Below are 15,369 nucleotides of genomic sequence, written 5' to 3' on the forward strand. Positions count from 1 at the left end.
TAGTTATCACCCAGCACCATCAGTCATCCACAAAATATTCATTGAGAAATTAAGCCGACCCCACTGCAAACTCTGTAATGACTCGGCGGCTTGTTTAAACCAGGAGAACCTCACAGTCGCTCGGCTCTTTTTCAGGAGGTGTTCTGCTCCGGTGTCACAGCAGGGGGCGATGTTGCTGGGTGTAATCCCAATCGCGTAATTTGCAGTGCACTTCGCATGTGGATGTTTCGGCCAGTACCGGTCACACTGCATGTTTGTTTTTGGAGGAAACCCATGCAGAACAGGAGGACCATTGACTCAGGAATTGAACCCAGGTCCTTCTCGTACTGCGATGCACGAGCATCAACCACGCTGGCCACTGTACCTCGAAGTATTAAAAAAACGCTCGTCCCTTAACCCGCTCCCGTGAACCGTAGCGCCGTGCGTGCCTGCACGCAGTGGCACCTCAAGGCTTGGCGCTGGCGCCAGAGCGCTTGTGCTGCTGCAGGCAGGCGATGGTGCAAAACGAGAAGTCAAAGTACTCGAAGGGCGTCTTCTCCTGGAGGGACTGCCCACACTGCCAGCACCTCCTGTGGGCCACGGGGGGGGGGGGGGGTGGGAGAGGTGGGGGGGGAGCACAGTGAAGGGGTGAGACTCGGCGAGAGGTTGAGAGAGCTGGCAGCACGCTTGCAGGGCGGGGGGGGGTAATGCGATTAACGTTATACAAACCTGCTCACACCCAAACACGCACCGAGACAAAAGTGACGATGGTAATACATATCTGGGGAGACAAAGGTGGCTGTCCCAGCCTGAATAGGTGCTCACTAAGAGCAATTCTTCCCCAACAGCCTGCAAGGGCAACACGGGGGATTCTTGCGAACACGCGTGAGCCCAGGTGCTGGCGTGCCCGCGTCACGTTGGGGGCACCTGATGTTGCCGAGCGGCGCTGCTGCGGCCGACGTTGCTGCTCCCTGCTGCGCCAGCCGCTTCTCCGCTGCCAGCGCCCTCTGCACACGCAGCACCAACTCGGTGTTACAGGCGGCACCGACTCGGTGTTGCGCAGCGCAATCCCGTTCGGATGCGCCCGCAGCAATCGCGAACGCGCGCGCGCGTGTATCGTCTGTGCAGCAGCGTTACAGATAACGCCGCATTTGGTCCCTGTTCTACAATTCTCCCGTTAGTATCTCAAGCGGCGATTTGTCCTCGTGCCTCGAGGTGAATGATGAACGTCGGAGACGCTAGAATGAGATGTCACTCGGGCGGGTTTGGATCGAGGCACAACACGGAATGGAGTCGGGGCGACACGGCACCTTCTCGCGGTCGCTGAGCGAGGCGAAGCGTCGCGTCTCCGCATCCTCGGCTTCCTGGCGCCGCTGCTCCTCCCGCTGGTCGCGGTCCTTGACGCGCCGCGCCGCTCGCTGCGCCCGCTTGCGCTCCGCACGGTCGCTCTCCATCTCGTCGGTGAGCGGGCCTGGGATCTGCGGGCGGCGAGACGTGCGGTGACCTCGTGTACGCCAAGTGCTGTTAGCGTGGCCGGCACGGCGCACAAGGGAGTGAGGTATTAATTTAAGGCTGAGTAAACCAAACTATTAACTTTTTATTTTACCAGGTAAGGTCCACTGAGCTATGTAGCTCTTTTTCAAAAGCGAACTGATTACAAATGATTGCTCAACGAAGTGGCTGATCGTATGGAAATTTATAGCAGCGAAACACTCTAAATGCGTGTTGGTTTTAAATGTGGAGGGAAAAACCGGAAGACCCTGAGAAAAATCCACGCGGCTACGGGCAGACACGCAAACTCCAAATATACAACAGGTGTCAGTGTAGGGATCGAACCCACGCCTCCTGTATACCAGGCGAGGTAGTTAACATCTCGCCACTGTGGCGCCCACACTGAGTAGACTTAGGGTCACCTGAGTGACACACAAGACAGCTTACCAAGTATACACACGGTAAACTGATAACGGATGCTTAATACGACTCGTCCAGACAGTCACCAGAGCTTTGTCGTTTTGACGTCCCGTTGTTTTGGGAACCCTAAAAAGTCGCGAAAATCTAGCGACAGAATCCGGTGCGTCGTCGACGTTGCGCGCCCACCTGGGCCCTGGCGTAGTCGTACTTGCCCGGGCGCTGTGCGGCGTAGCGCCGGAACTCGTGGCGCGTCTCCTTGTCGGCGCTCGCGCAGTACGCCGGGCGGCCCTTCCTGTCCCTGCACACGGGCGCACGGCGAGAGCGACGCGGTGAGCTCGCCGCGCCGGCGGCGGCACGACGGCCCGTCGGCGGTGGCTGCAAGACGGTGGTCTGAAGTTGAGACTGCATTTAAAATGAATAAAACCGAGCACACTTTGGCAGGACACATCGTGGCTGGAAGGGACGATGGCCCTTGTGGTCAAAACTCGCGCACCCAAGAGAACGTCCATCGTGGAAATGGAGCGACGGAATAAACTCGTGTGGCGATACTCGACCGACTGCTACATCGCGGGAGGGTGGTGAGAGAGGGTGACGGTTTGGGAGACCTCAGCCCAGCAGCGGATAGATCATGGCAGACGATGCTGATGTTGATGACGGTGATGACGATGACGCGCATTCATTTGAGATTAAATTAATTGTTTGCGACACCTGATGGTGGGGTCGGCCCCGGCTTCCATGAGCAGCCGTGCGGCCGTCCTCTGCCCGCTGGCGGCCGCCACGTGCAGCAGCGTCCAGCCGGCCGCCCCCACCGCCTCGGCCAGCATGGCCGCCACCGCCTCCGCACTGCATTCTGGGAAGGCCGCCCCCTCCGCCAACCTCCCTTTCTCCTCCGTGCTCTCGGGGGCGTGGGGCTGGCCGCCAGACGGGGCGCGCGGCGAGCCTGAAGCGGAGTCCTCGGGCAGAGGGGACGACCCCTCGGGGAGTGGCAGGTCGTGAGGGTGGGGGTCAACAGGGCGAGGCAGCAGAGGTCCCAGGATGCGGCGCAGAGTGCCCGCGTCGCCCACCTTGCACGCCGTGTACAGCTCGTCCCGCACTCGGTAGTAGCCCGGGTCCGCCGCGCCTGCACCAGTGGGGGAAGCACACCGCAGCACACCGCAGCACAACATCACACACTCATTCAGATTTGCCAATAAAAATCGCGCAATTGATATTGACAAAACTTACCAATGCTGAAAAGTTACACTCAGTTACTCAACTGGGATCTCAGACAAACACAGCAGTCACATGCCCCCACCTCCCAGTCCCCCCTACTGCGACAACTTTGCAGGGACCTCCTGAAAGAGTCCCGAGACTCGGCGAAGCTCTCGGGGCAGAACGAGCGGAACAATCGACAACAACGAATCTCCGGCGCAGCCAGAGTGGAGACGCGACGTGGCACGAGTGCGTCTCGTCGCGAGCGGTACCGGCGTGCAGGGCGTTGGTCAGCGCCGCGCCGGCGCTCGGTTTGGACTTCTTCTCGCGCCGCTTTGGACGCCGCTTCCCCTGCTCCTCCTCCTCTTCCTCCTGCTCGTGGCTCCCGTGACTCACTCCGTCTCCCGCCGTGACGTCCCCCGTGTCCTCCGAACCGTCCGCCCCATCCGCCGCCCCGTCCACCGCCCTGCCCTCGGGCGCCGGCACAGGACTCTCCTCTGACCCTGCAAAGGTCACGGTGTCAGTGGGTGGTCCGTTGCATAAGAATCTGTTATAATGGCACGTGCACACGCACAGCCCTTTATCAATCCACTGCTGGATGAAGGCCATCCCCATGCCGTGGGGCCGCTTCAGCACGCGGCTCGGCACAGGGTCGATGGTGGCGGAGAGCACAGACGTGGGAGCGTAGGAGTACAGTACAACCACGTCTACCTCCATACTGTCCCCTGCTGACCGCTACGCAGCACCGCGCCACAGCCACCGAGGACAGCGTGGCGTGCACGCGACGTCCACCTCACCCTTGGGGCGGTGCTCCTCCTGCCCCTCCGAGAGGTCGATCTGCTGCTGCTGCGGCTGCTGCTGCTGCTTCTTCTGCTTGTTGTTGTTGTTGCGGGCGGCCCGGCGTCGCGCGGCCCGGCTCGGCTGCAGGTCGTACTCGCTGAGGTGCGCCGTGCTCAGACACTTCCTCGCTCGTCTGCAGCGTCACGTCGCCGTCGTCATCGTCGTCGTCGTCCGCGTCGTCGCCCGTTCCTCCAGCTGGCGGACGAGCCGACGGGGTCAACGGGGAAAGCGGAGGGGGGAGAGGCGTCCGGTTAGCGGCGGCGTGCAGTGTGCCCCCCGTGTGCTGTGTCCCCGTGCGTGTCCCCCTCCCGTACGCTTCACTGTGGGTGAAGCTCCACGCTTGAGCTGCCGTATAAAGACGTGCGCTCGCTCCAATCACTCGGTCATCCAAACATCAACATTCTCTCTCGTCATCTTCTTCCCCGATTTCATCCCGATTGGCTGTTTGGCGTCATTTCACGACACGAAGCATCCATCCGGATGTCTCGACCGGCCCGTGGAACCTGGCATCAAGGAACTACCTCCGAGGCCCCTCACAAGCAGCACTTTCCCACCCTCCCTGATCATCTCACGACAGTAGAAACCTTTCATTCTCAGGTGGAATTTGGCCACCTTAAAAGGAGAACCAAGTTTCACGCTCGGTCACTGGCGACGGGGCTGAGACCATCGACTCTCTGTGCTTGAGAACCCGGATTCGACCACGGGCAGCGGCTGAAAGCCGGATTGGAACCCGGGATCTCAGCGGTGGTGGCTCGGTGCCCCCCCCCGCCACCGTGACGGTGCCGTGAGAAATTGCCGGTTGCCACCGTTACCTCCGTGGGAGGGCACCGCGGGTTGAGCCGCGGTCCCCGCGGTCTCCGGGGTGCGCCCGGCTCTCCTCCACGCCCTCCTGCCGGGACTCGCCACCTCCGCCACGTCGGTCCCCTTGGCTGCGAACGCGAGGAGAGGGAACACCACGCACCCCGTCGCCAACGCGTTCCAACGACGCGCGCCCGTCCTCGGAACGGTTTGACGCGCGATAAGCACGTTAGCCGTTCCCCGCTTCGTGACGCCGCGTCGCACGCAATCTCGCCATCGCCGCCTTGCCTGACGAGGTACCCGCTTTTAGGTACGTGCTGGGCAAACCCCCCTCCCCACCCCCCCCCCCCCCCCCCCGTGATAAATGCGGCTGAATTCTACGGAGGGCAAGTCTCAGACGGCGAGACGACTTTCTACAAAAGCTCTGCTGTATCGGATCGTCCTTGCGAGAGTTGTCGTGGCCCGGCCAACGGGCGAAGCCGACGCGTTGAACGCTCTCAGGTGCGGTAACAGCAAGCGCGGGCTCATCGCCATCCGTTTAGTCCATCTTTACGGGGACGGAGTGTTGCTCCGCTCGCGCAATGCGTGGGTTTTCTTCGGTCGCTCTGGATTTTTCTCCCACGTGTACAAACAACTCATCATTAATCGGCCGAAGACTTCTTAAAACGAAAACACAATGTAGCAGTGGCAGCAGCAGCGTGCTGCTGACTCAGTGTGGCTCTGCTGGGTAAATACGTACATGTATATTACAACTATCATTATTTCAACATCAGTTGTAGCAAACCGATTAGCGCAGTGAGCTACGTACGATACGAAAATAGTTCTACATACATGCGCACGTGACATGAAACGCAACCGTGGCCCGCTGCGAATGCGCAATCGGTAGGGACGCGACGGGGTGGGTGTCGGCCGCTGGCGCCCACCGTAGACCAGCACGGCGGCCAGCTCGCGGTGCACGCGCACCACCTCCGCGTGGGTGGCGCGCCGCGTGGCGAAGGGCACCGCGCGCACGCGGGCGTCGTCCCGTGCCAGCAGCGGTGCGCACGTGCCGAACAACAGCGCCCGGCTGTAGCTGGCGGCGCGCACGAAGACGCCGTCGGCCTCGCGAAGCAGCGGCGCCCACCTCTCCAGCAGCTCGCGCACGTCCTGCACACCACCACCACCGGCACGGACGGGCGGGAAACTGTCAGCCACGGCCGGGAACTCGGGTCACCGCGTTCGTGCTCTCTGTCTCGCCTCTCTCTGTGCCTGTCTAAAAGACGTCAACGATCGATCGCGAACTTCCTTCCATTCAGCTCTGTGCACAATGTTTTTACTCAGGAACTTGCCATTAGATTCTCCTCCCAGATGCGATTCTCGCCGGACGCTTCATCCGTGAGCTCTTAGCGAACCTTGATTCGAAGATTAGCGAGGCCCTCACGGGGGACTCCGCTCTGGGCACTGCGGCGGAATCGCGACAACGTACCCTGGCGAGCGCCGCCTCGTTGTAGCGGCGCAGCGACGCGCCGGCCGACTTGGGCGCGTTGCCACGGCTCTGCCCGTCGCGCAGCCCCTGCGCCGTGCCGCGCTTGGCCCGCACCGTGTAGCGGTGGAACGTTTTGTGCTCCAGCACCGTATCCCTGCAGGATGGGGAAACGCCGCTCCGTTCACAGAAGCTCCCAGCGCGTGGTTGCGAAACGTCGGACATCGTAAGACATCGTGACGAACGGCACGCGGTACGACCCTGAAAATCCATCGCACAGCGACGCGGCACGACCGTGAAAACCAGCGCAGTAGAGGCCTACCACTCCACCGGAGCCTGCACAGTGTTTATCCGTTCCTGCCAGCATCGTAGGGGCACTAATTGGGTGCTGGAGGGCAGTATTTTCGAATGCAAGGGCTTCTTTATAGCGGGTCGACAGACACGGATTAATGGTGGACACCGCTAAGGGGCAAGTTGACGCGCAGTGTTTCCGAGTTTTATTCGGCCATCAGTGGGGAGAAACTAAACGATAAAAGATGTACTATGTAGCTCTTTTTCAGAAGCGACTTGGCCACAAATGATAGCTTAACGAAGTGGCTTATCACGTGGAAATGTATCACAGACAAATACTCTAAATGCATGTTTATAAATGTGGAGGGAAAAACCGGAGGACCAGGAGAAAAATCCACGCGACCACAGGGAGAGACACACAAACTCTGATTCGGCGGAACCGGCGGTCGTCTCCCACGCACCCCTGGAAGACGGCGCCGGCGAAGTGGCCTCCTCCTGCCAGGAGCACGGCCCACTTGGTGCGAGCGTCCAGCGCCAGCACGCGGCCCACGGCGTCGACGTCCTGCGCCGTCTCCTGTGAACGCACACACGCACGCACGCTCACGGCCACGCACCCCGTTTCATCGTCAATCGTTATCGGCCAACATCTTATCCACCGCTGGATGAAGGCCTCACCCGGCCTGGGCCCAGTGCAGACATCAGTGTAATCTGATGTGAACCGTGCCCACGGTTCATAGTGCAGTGAGTGAACCGCTGTGCCCACCGCTCCACCGCCTACAAATACTACACCCACCACAGCGACTAAAGATGATCCGTTCTAGAACCGAATCGTGACCCAGAGTCACGGACCCTCACTTTGTGTGGAACCGTGGGCAAGGCGGGGGGAGGGGGGGGTTTAACAATTTCCCGATTCTGGCATCAGGCCGATTCCTGATCGTCTCACTGCACATGCAGTCGTGTGACCCAGGCACCTGCTTTCTGTGCAGCACGCAGCGGTGCAGCGACAGCGTCTGCTGCGCACGGTTCGTGAAGAGCACGCGGAGCGACTGCCGTGCCGGGCCGCTCTCCTCCTCCTCCGTCTTCCCGTCGTGCTGCGTCCCCCGGGGTTGAAGGTCGCGAGGTTGGGAGGGGTCAGGCTCGTCCCACGGCTCCGAGTCGGAGTCAGATTCCGAGCCGGAGATGCTTGAGATGTCACCTGCGGCCACACGCGATCCACTGCTGGATGAAGGCCACCACAAGCCATCCCCATTCATCATCATCGCCATCCCCACACTTATTGTGTTTACCACGCCTGCCATGCAGTGCAGTGGCCGTTACTCCGCCGGTAGGGGGCGGTGTGGCTGATGACGTCACGGGAGGCGGCCGCCCACTCCTCACCTGTCCGCTCCTCAAACTCCTCGGCGCTGACGGTGGCGGCGCCGGCGAGACGCTGCTTGAGGTTGAAGCGGTGCCAGTCGAGCTTGTAGTGCTCCACCTGGGGCGGGCGGAGGAAGAGATGATGATGATAGCGATGACGCAATCACGATGATGATGGCGACGAGACTTTCCGGTCACGTGTGAGGCCCGTACTCTTAGCCACGGTTCGGCGCAGGCTCTGCCCTGGGTCAAGTGAGCCACGGCTCAATGCCACGGCTCAAAGCCACGGCTTTTTAACTTGAGCCGGCTCTCAGCAATTATCCCAGCCATGGCTCAGGATTTTCCATGAGCCTGAGCCTGAGCCGAGCCACGGCTGAGCCGCTCACTCACGCGTCTTTTAGAAGCAGCCGATTGGCTCAAGAGCTGAGCCAAGCCGATTTAGGAGCCGAGCCGGAGCCGAGCCGTAGCTGAGCCGTGACTGAGAGTAAGGGCCCTGAGAGTCGGCGAGCTGTAGAATTTATGGGCCGTCGGTGTTGAGCCACGTCTGCTTGGTTAGACGTCGATTTATAACGTTCGCTGCCGTTCCAGAAGTCGGTTGCCGATCTCTGCGCAATGCGCCGTGCCACGGCCTCGTGCCTGGTGCCGTGCTGCACCGCCTACGAGACCAGGGTGGAGTACAAACGCTCGCAGTTGAGAAACCACGCCTGGGATGGCCAAGGCACCCTATAGAGCGGCGGTACGAACCGCAGAGGCGGTACGAACCGCTTGGCTGACGGAGGGCTCAATGAAGACTCGACTACTGTTCCTCAAGGGCCCCATGTAGCCGATGGGACTGCTTGGATTTGAGCCTTGGACGCTGAAAAGGGAGACACCGTCCGAGGGAGAGAAGGGCTGGAATTCGGCGTCTAGAGAATATGATGGACGAAAACAAATAAATCGACGACAAAGAAGAGTTGCCAGAGAACGCCACTGAAGTGAGTCTGAGAGAGGAAGATGGCGCGCCGCACCGCAGGCGCCATGAGATGCGGCACGGCCGGAGAAGCCGTCGCGAAACTTAGCGGAGATCGGCCACAGCGGTTTTTGCCCGTCACCAATTCCGTCATCGACCGAGATTTGCCGACGGTTCCACGACGACAAATTGTCACGACAAGATATCCGTCAAGAATTTCCGACCCGGGTACTTAACACGTCCGCAATGGGCGACCACGACCTGGCCGCGTCCGTACGAGAAGCGTCGCGTGCGCTCACCTGCTCCTCGCGACTCTCAAACTGGCACCGGCAGGCCGAGCATCCGCCTCGCTCGCCTCCCTCCTCCCCGCCGGTGCCGGCCCCCGCTCGCTCCCGAGCCGCCTCCTCCGCCGGCACCGTCGGGGCCGGCGACACTTCCGGCTCCGCGTCGCACGGCACGGCGGCGCCTCGCCCGGTCCCCGGCCGGGCGAGCGCGAGGCCGGCCACGAGGTCGGCGCTGCCGGCGTCCTGCAGCGCAAACACCGATACGCGGTGAAGTACGGCGCTCCTGCCGCTGTGCGGAGGGGGGTGGGGGCGAGAGGCGGAGAGACGGCGATGTTCAGCGGCGAGACGGGTGACTGCGACCACGCCGGTGACTGCGAACATGCCGGTGACGGCGACGTTGCATCACTCCCTGGCTCTGCTATAAACGTTCTGATACGATCTGTCCAAGGGCAGTCGGTGTGCTTCAGGTGACATCATCACCAATATCCGGCCTCTAACATCACTGTAACCCGAACATCACCACAGTCCTCACCATAACCCTAATATCACCATAACCCTCACATCGTCCATAACCCGAACATCGCTATAACCCTAACATCGCCAAAACCCTAATATCACCAAAACGCTTACATCACCAAAACCCTAATATCACCATAACCCTAATATCACCATAACCCTACAATCACCATAACCCTACAATCACCATAACCCTATTATCACCATAACCCTAATATCACCATAGCACGAACATTGCCATGACCCTATTATCGCCAAAACCCTAATATCACCATAACTCTAACATCGTCCATAACCCGAACATTGCCATAACCCTCACACTGCCGTAACCCTACCATCGCCATAACCCTAACATCATCATAATCCTAATATCACCATAGCCCTCACCATAACACTATTACAATAACCATAACATCGCCATACCATCAACATTTGAGGGCAACATCCCATGAAGGTGCAAATATTCAAAAGTGTGCTCCACGTTCAATCAAAGTTATTCCCAGAAACTCGGAATCACAACCCTAACCCCAAACTCACGGCACTATAAAGTACCGTACGGAGTTTTCGTTGTTGGCAAAGTCATGCTGTTATTCCGGTGCTAGCTCTGGCCATATCAACGTGGAATTTCCACCAATGGCTCAGGGCTGTAAACGGGAAATTAGCACCGCCTCAATGCTCATTTGAGCAAGGGAATCGCTTGGGGCAGTTTTTGCCCGGAATTGAATCACGTTGGGCCTACCCACGGCGCTACTCCATCGTAGCGGAACCTAACACTACCACCTTCTCCTCCAACCACCTCCTCCAACCTCCACGACTCCCCCAAGGGTGCGGCTGTCCGCTTCTCACCTCATGGTCGTGGGGATGATGATGATGAAGGTTCGACCCCTGCTCCCGTCTTCTCCTGGATCCGGCTCGCTGTGTCTCTCTCGCTCTGTCTCGCTGTCTCTGCGGGGAGACGTGGGTAGGGGGGGAGGCGAGAGAGATGTTTGTCAGCAGCAGCAGCAGTGGGGAGATTCGTGAAGATGTTCGGCCTCGCCTGACGGCGCAGCCACGGACGGACGCGCAGGCAAACGCCTCGCGTGGCAAGATCCTTGGCGGAGTAGCGCAGCGAGCACAGAGAAGGCGACGTGACGACGAGGCACGTGGGATCATCGTGTACCAGGTTCACAACTCGCTCGACTCCACTGCCGCTTTGTCGACACAAACTGCCGGGCGTCGTGCCGGCTGCCAGGCACGCCGGTCGGTAAGGGGTGTGTGAAGGCGGCGGGGGGGGGGGAGAACCGGGTTCAGATCGTCACTCGTCACTCATGTTCGCCGTGGGGACGCAGGGTGATGTCGTCGTGCGCCAACCACGCTGTTTAAACAATGTTGTGGACACGTTCCAAGAGCCCCTAGCTCCAACAAACACAACTTACACCACCACCACCATCCATCAAAAAAGTAGCCAATTGTGAACCCAGAGGGGATTTGGCTTCGCGCACTAACGGCTCATCGTGAGGCCGGCTGGAACCTTCCATCAGCAGCAGCAGCAGCATCGAGTGCCTCGCCACCAGCTGCCGGGCTGCGTGAAGCAACGCCGCGGAGAATCCCCAGAGGTTTAGAGTCAAGGACTCCCCCCATCTCTGCGAGATGCGCGAGGGCGGGGGGTCTGAGTTGGACGCGACATGAGGAGCGAATTAAACAGTGGCGGTGATACGACTGCCCAGTAAATACGGGACGTTAGGCCAAACGTTGGTCCAGCGGCTCCAACCGCAACCTCAACGTTGGTCCAACCATTCCAACCGCATGCCAACGTCGGGCGAACGTCGCGTGTTTTGCCGGGTGAACGCCGCCCACGGTGGCGGCGTTTCGACTTCTCCGCCGAGGAAACTCACGTGGAGCGCGAGACGCAAACCACGCGGAGCCCTCGCCACCCACTTCCGGGATCACTGCGGCGCCACGCCCCCGCCGCGTGACGTCATGTCGCCCCAGAGGAAAGTGACGTCACCGTCGGAGGGGCGTTACCCGGAAAATGACGTCATCATCGGCGAAGGCTGGACCCGGGACGGTGGCGAATTGCGGTGATCGGCAACACTGCGCCCCGTTCGTCCAGCAGGGGGCGGCGTTGCCATTGCGCGAAATACAAACCCCTGGCACCGCCTCCACCGCAGGGCCCACCTCCACCACAGGGCCCACCTCCACCACAGGGCCCACCTCCACCACAGGGCCCACCTCCACCACAGGGCCCACCTCCACCACAGGGACCACCTCCACCACAGGGACCACCTCCACCACAGGGCCCACCTCTACCACAGGGGGACTATCTCCACTAGAGGGACTACCACAACCAATGAGACCAACTTCACTAAAGGGTCCACCTCCGCCACATGGACCACCTCTACCCTTGGGACCATCTCCACCACAGGGATCACCTCCACAGCAGGGACCACCTCCACCCCTGGGACCAACTCTACCACAAGGCATCACCAGAGGGCCCTAATTCCACGAGAGGGGCATCTCCACTGTAGAGACCACCTCCACCACAGGGACTCTCCGTTACATGCGGGTATCTGTGTTGGTCTATGGATCTCCGTGCAAGCGTCTGGGTCTCTCTGCAAGTCTACGGGTCTCTGCGTGAGTGTGTATCTTCCATACGTGTACGGGGTCTCAATGCACGTGTATCGATCTCTATGCATGTATAGGGGGTCTCTATGCACGCGTGCAAGTCGGTGCGTCTCTCCGCAAGTCGTTGTGCGTCCAACGCGTGTGGGTTCCATTCGCCTGCTTCGTCGCGCGGTCGGATCCCATCAAGAAGCCCCGAGGCTCCTCGACTGGGCCGAGCTGCCGGCTTGCAATTCAACTTCCACCTCGACACTCACTGCCACGTGCTGACAACGAGCGCGTCACGGCTGCTCTGTGCTCATTGGGGGTGGGCTGAGAACGTCCCGCTCGACTCCAGGATGATGGATGACGAGCCCTGTAAAGCGAGCGACGGTAGCAGGGATGATTATTATTTTAAAAAAATAATAATTTACATGCACAGAGAGAGTTAATTAAATCCCCCCCCCCCCTCGCCGCCTCTATCCACCCAGCTGCACGATGCGTGGGTATGTGACAGGGAAGGAAATTAAAATTAATAAAAATAAAATAAAAATCACGACGTTTTGGAGGCAACTTGATGCATCAAATCTGGCTGTGACGGTCCCACCTGATGACGGAAACTGACTTGTGTTGCCTCCAAAACGTCGTGCATCAAGTTTAATGCACGACGGAGACTTGTGTTGCCTCCGAAACGTCGTGATCTTTATTTTATTTTCATTAATTTAAATTTCATTTTTTACCTACGTGACTTTACCGAAAGAACTAAGAGTATGAATCCTTGCAGTCACGAAAGCTTCAAATCTAGAATTATGCGACAGGGGTGGGGTAGGGTGTGGGGAAGAGGGGGGGGGGGGTATCTTCCAGAGGTGGGGTGAGCGAGCGAGTCGAAGGGCTGCGCCTTCATCCTTTCACTCGTCCCACGTGCAAGCCGCTCGTAAACCCCCTGCTGCATGAGAGGCTCCCCACGCGGCACGGATCGTGGTGGGGGGGGGGGGGTATTTGACCATACTTCACCACGCTGGTCAGCGCGGGTGGGTGAAGGCGGAACGCAAAGTCGCTGGAGCAGAGAAGGGCAGTCACAGCAATGGACTCGTGCGGCACTGCCCTCTCAAGCCCCCGAACAGCAGCCCACGGCGCCTGCGCGTGTGTGTGTTAGGTCGACTCAGCCTCAAATGAGTACCTGGTGCGGTGTGTAAACATCGCCACTGGGGAGGCAAAGGCGGCCACCCACCACCTCGTGTACCGTTCCGGCCTTCATAGGTGCTCGCTAACAGCCCTTGCCCCTACAGTATGTCAAGAATATAGGGGCATCTTTGTCTTTGTTTGGTGATGAATTGTGGTCACCCATTCAATCAATATCCAGGCTCAACATCTGCTGAGCTTCTGAGCCCTGGCGAGATCGGGCGCATTCTCGGTGACTCTGTAGTGAATCCACGGCTTGCTGAGCGCAGTGGCCCACAGGGCCAAGACGCCAAGCGACCGGCAACATGTATGTTGTATGTATGTTGTATGTTGAACTACTTTCGCACCGTACGTAGCCAACCGTGCTAATCGGAGGTTCCGGGGGAAGGTCAACAAACTAAAGCACAAAAAGCAGCTCTAAAGAAATGAGTTTTCATTTCTTGGAGGTGCAGCGTTCGGGATGAGATCTGTCCAAAGACACCCACCCCGTGACTCGGCCTGCAGTGCTGCGCGTTCACTTCACAAGAGGTCAGAGACGATTCACGCGCAGCAGGAGCAGCAGCATCAGTCGCATCATCATCATCATCAGCAGCAGCAGCAGGAGTCGCATTGATATTAATCGCGATCCGCCCGGACGCTTCGCGTGGATGTGCCCGTGTTGATGGAGAGCAGCAACTGTGCTTTTATATCAGGTGGGTGGTGAGCCAGACGACTGCGTGATGAGTGAGCGGGGGGTGGTGAATCAGCGCCACCGTGATGATGACGATGACGATGTCACCTCCTTCGTGTTTGTGAATCGGGCATCATGGAGTCGCTGTGAGTTGCGCGGTTCTATTCTGGGTGGTGACCGCAGTCTCCATACACTGCCGGAGAGTTTCATTTCAGCGCCAGCGAGTGTCCGCATCTGTTCTGCCGCGGTCTCTGTGCGGTGGATGCGGTTCAGCGGGTGTGGCCCCAGGAGGTTCAGGGATGAAGATCAAAGCCATCGATCTTCTGCGTCACCGGATCTCTACCGAGGAGGAGGTGTTTGTTGCTCGTGACTTCTTATTGTGAACTCCATTCGGCTTTCCAAACTTCATCATCATCATCGTCAGAATTGTGAAGTCGCATTGTCGATGGTTGAGCGTGTGGATCAGGCAGCCGATCTCAGTCAAGACTGAGATCCCGGGGCAGACAGCGGACACCGCACACAGCGAAGAGAGAGAGAGCCACTCATTACACAGACTCTCATACCATCATCATCAGTAGTGCTGACTTACTGACTCCCTCTAACCCAGCTTAAATATACGCTGCCAAGCTTGGTGGTGTTCATTCAGACGCTGTCTTTCCGACAGACCTGTTCTTCACCTGAGGACGGCTGCTTGCGTTGTGGCCGAAACGTCGTGAGAATTGTATTTTATTTTTATTATTTTATTATTTCCCTTCTACGTGACTTTACCGAAAGAACCAAGAAGACGAATCACTGACTCCTCTTCGCGTCATGTGGAGCACAAGGCCGCCACAAGCCACGCCACGCCGGACGGTCTTTAGCTGCCTTCTCCGCTTCACCCCAAGACAGCCCCCCGCGGTCTCGAGTTGGTGTTGAACGGTGCCGTCGCCAGGAGCCCTACGGCCTGCCCCGTGGTCTCTTCCCTTGCGGTGTTCACCCAGGGCAGCTTTCGCTACGCACTCGGGTTCCATTCTCAGCACGTGTCCCAGCCACCCCGAGTCTTCTCTCTCTCATGTTCCGGGTTACGCATCTTGAATTGATCTCGATGTACGTACAGGTCCCGGTTTGAAATCTTGTTTGGCCAGAAGATGCGACAGGGTTTACGCAGGCAGTTGTTGTGGAAGGTTGGTAGGGAGTTCACGTCTATCTTGGTGGTTCTCCAACTTTCACTGTTGTGCAGCAGCACTGATTTTACATTATAGTAGGAGCAGCAGTAGCAGCGAAATCAGAGTTCATCGTCATCATTCATCACCATCATTAACGTCATCCTCATAATTTGTTTTAATCACCGATCGTCATTCTTAACATCATTACCACCACC

At 58.8% G+C, this 15,369-nt stretch overlaps 1 protein-coding gene across 1 annotated transcript; it reads right to left on the reverse strand.

The window, feature by feature from the left end:
• Positions 1-65: 65 nt before the first annotated feature.
• Positions 66-11,439, reverse strand: ANKZF1 (ankyrin repeat and zinc finger peptidyl tRNA hydrolase 1). Its single transcript, XM_061574988.1, is given in 16 exon segments — positions 66-569; positions 907-986; positions 1,290-1,457; positions 2,077-2,188; positions 2,599-3,010; positions 3,354-3,584; positions 3,879-4,062; positions 4,064-4,116; positions 4,734-4,850; positions 5,643-5,865; positions 6,185-6,338; positions 6,934-7,046; positions 7,444-7,667; positions 7,850-7,946; positions 9,077-9,304; positions 10,424-11,439. Coding segments are annotated over 16 exon segments (2,826 nt in total). The 5' UTR covers positions 10,730-11,439; the 3' UTR covers positions 66-445.
• Between the last annotated feature and the right edge of the window lie 3,930 nt (positions 11,440-15,369).

Source organism: Lethenteron reissneri, chromosome 7 (genome assembly GCF_015708825.2).
Source record: "Lethenteron reissneri isolate LAM-NWPU_2019-01 chromosome 7, ASM1570882v1, whole genome shotgun sequence".
NCBI classification, from domain to species: domain Eukaryota; kingdom Metazoa; phylum Chordata; class Hyperoartia; order Petromyzontiformes; family Petromyzontidae; genus Lethenteron; species Lethenteron reissneri.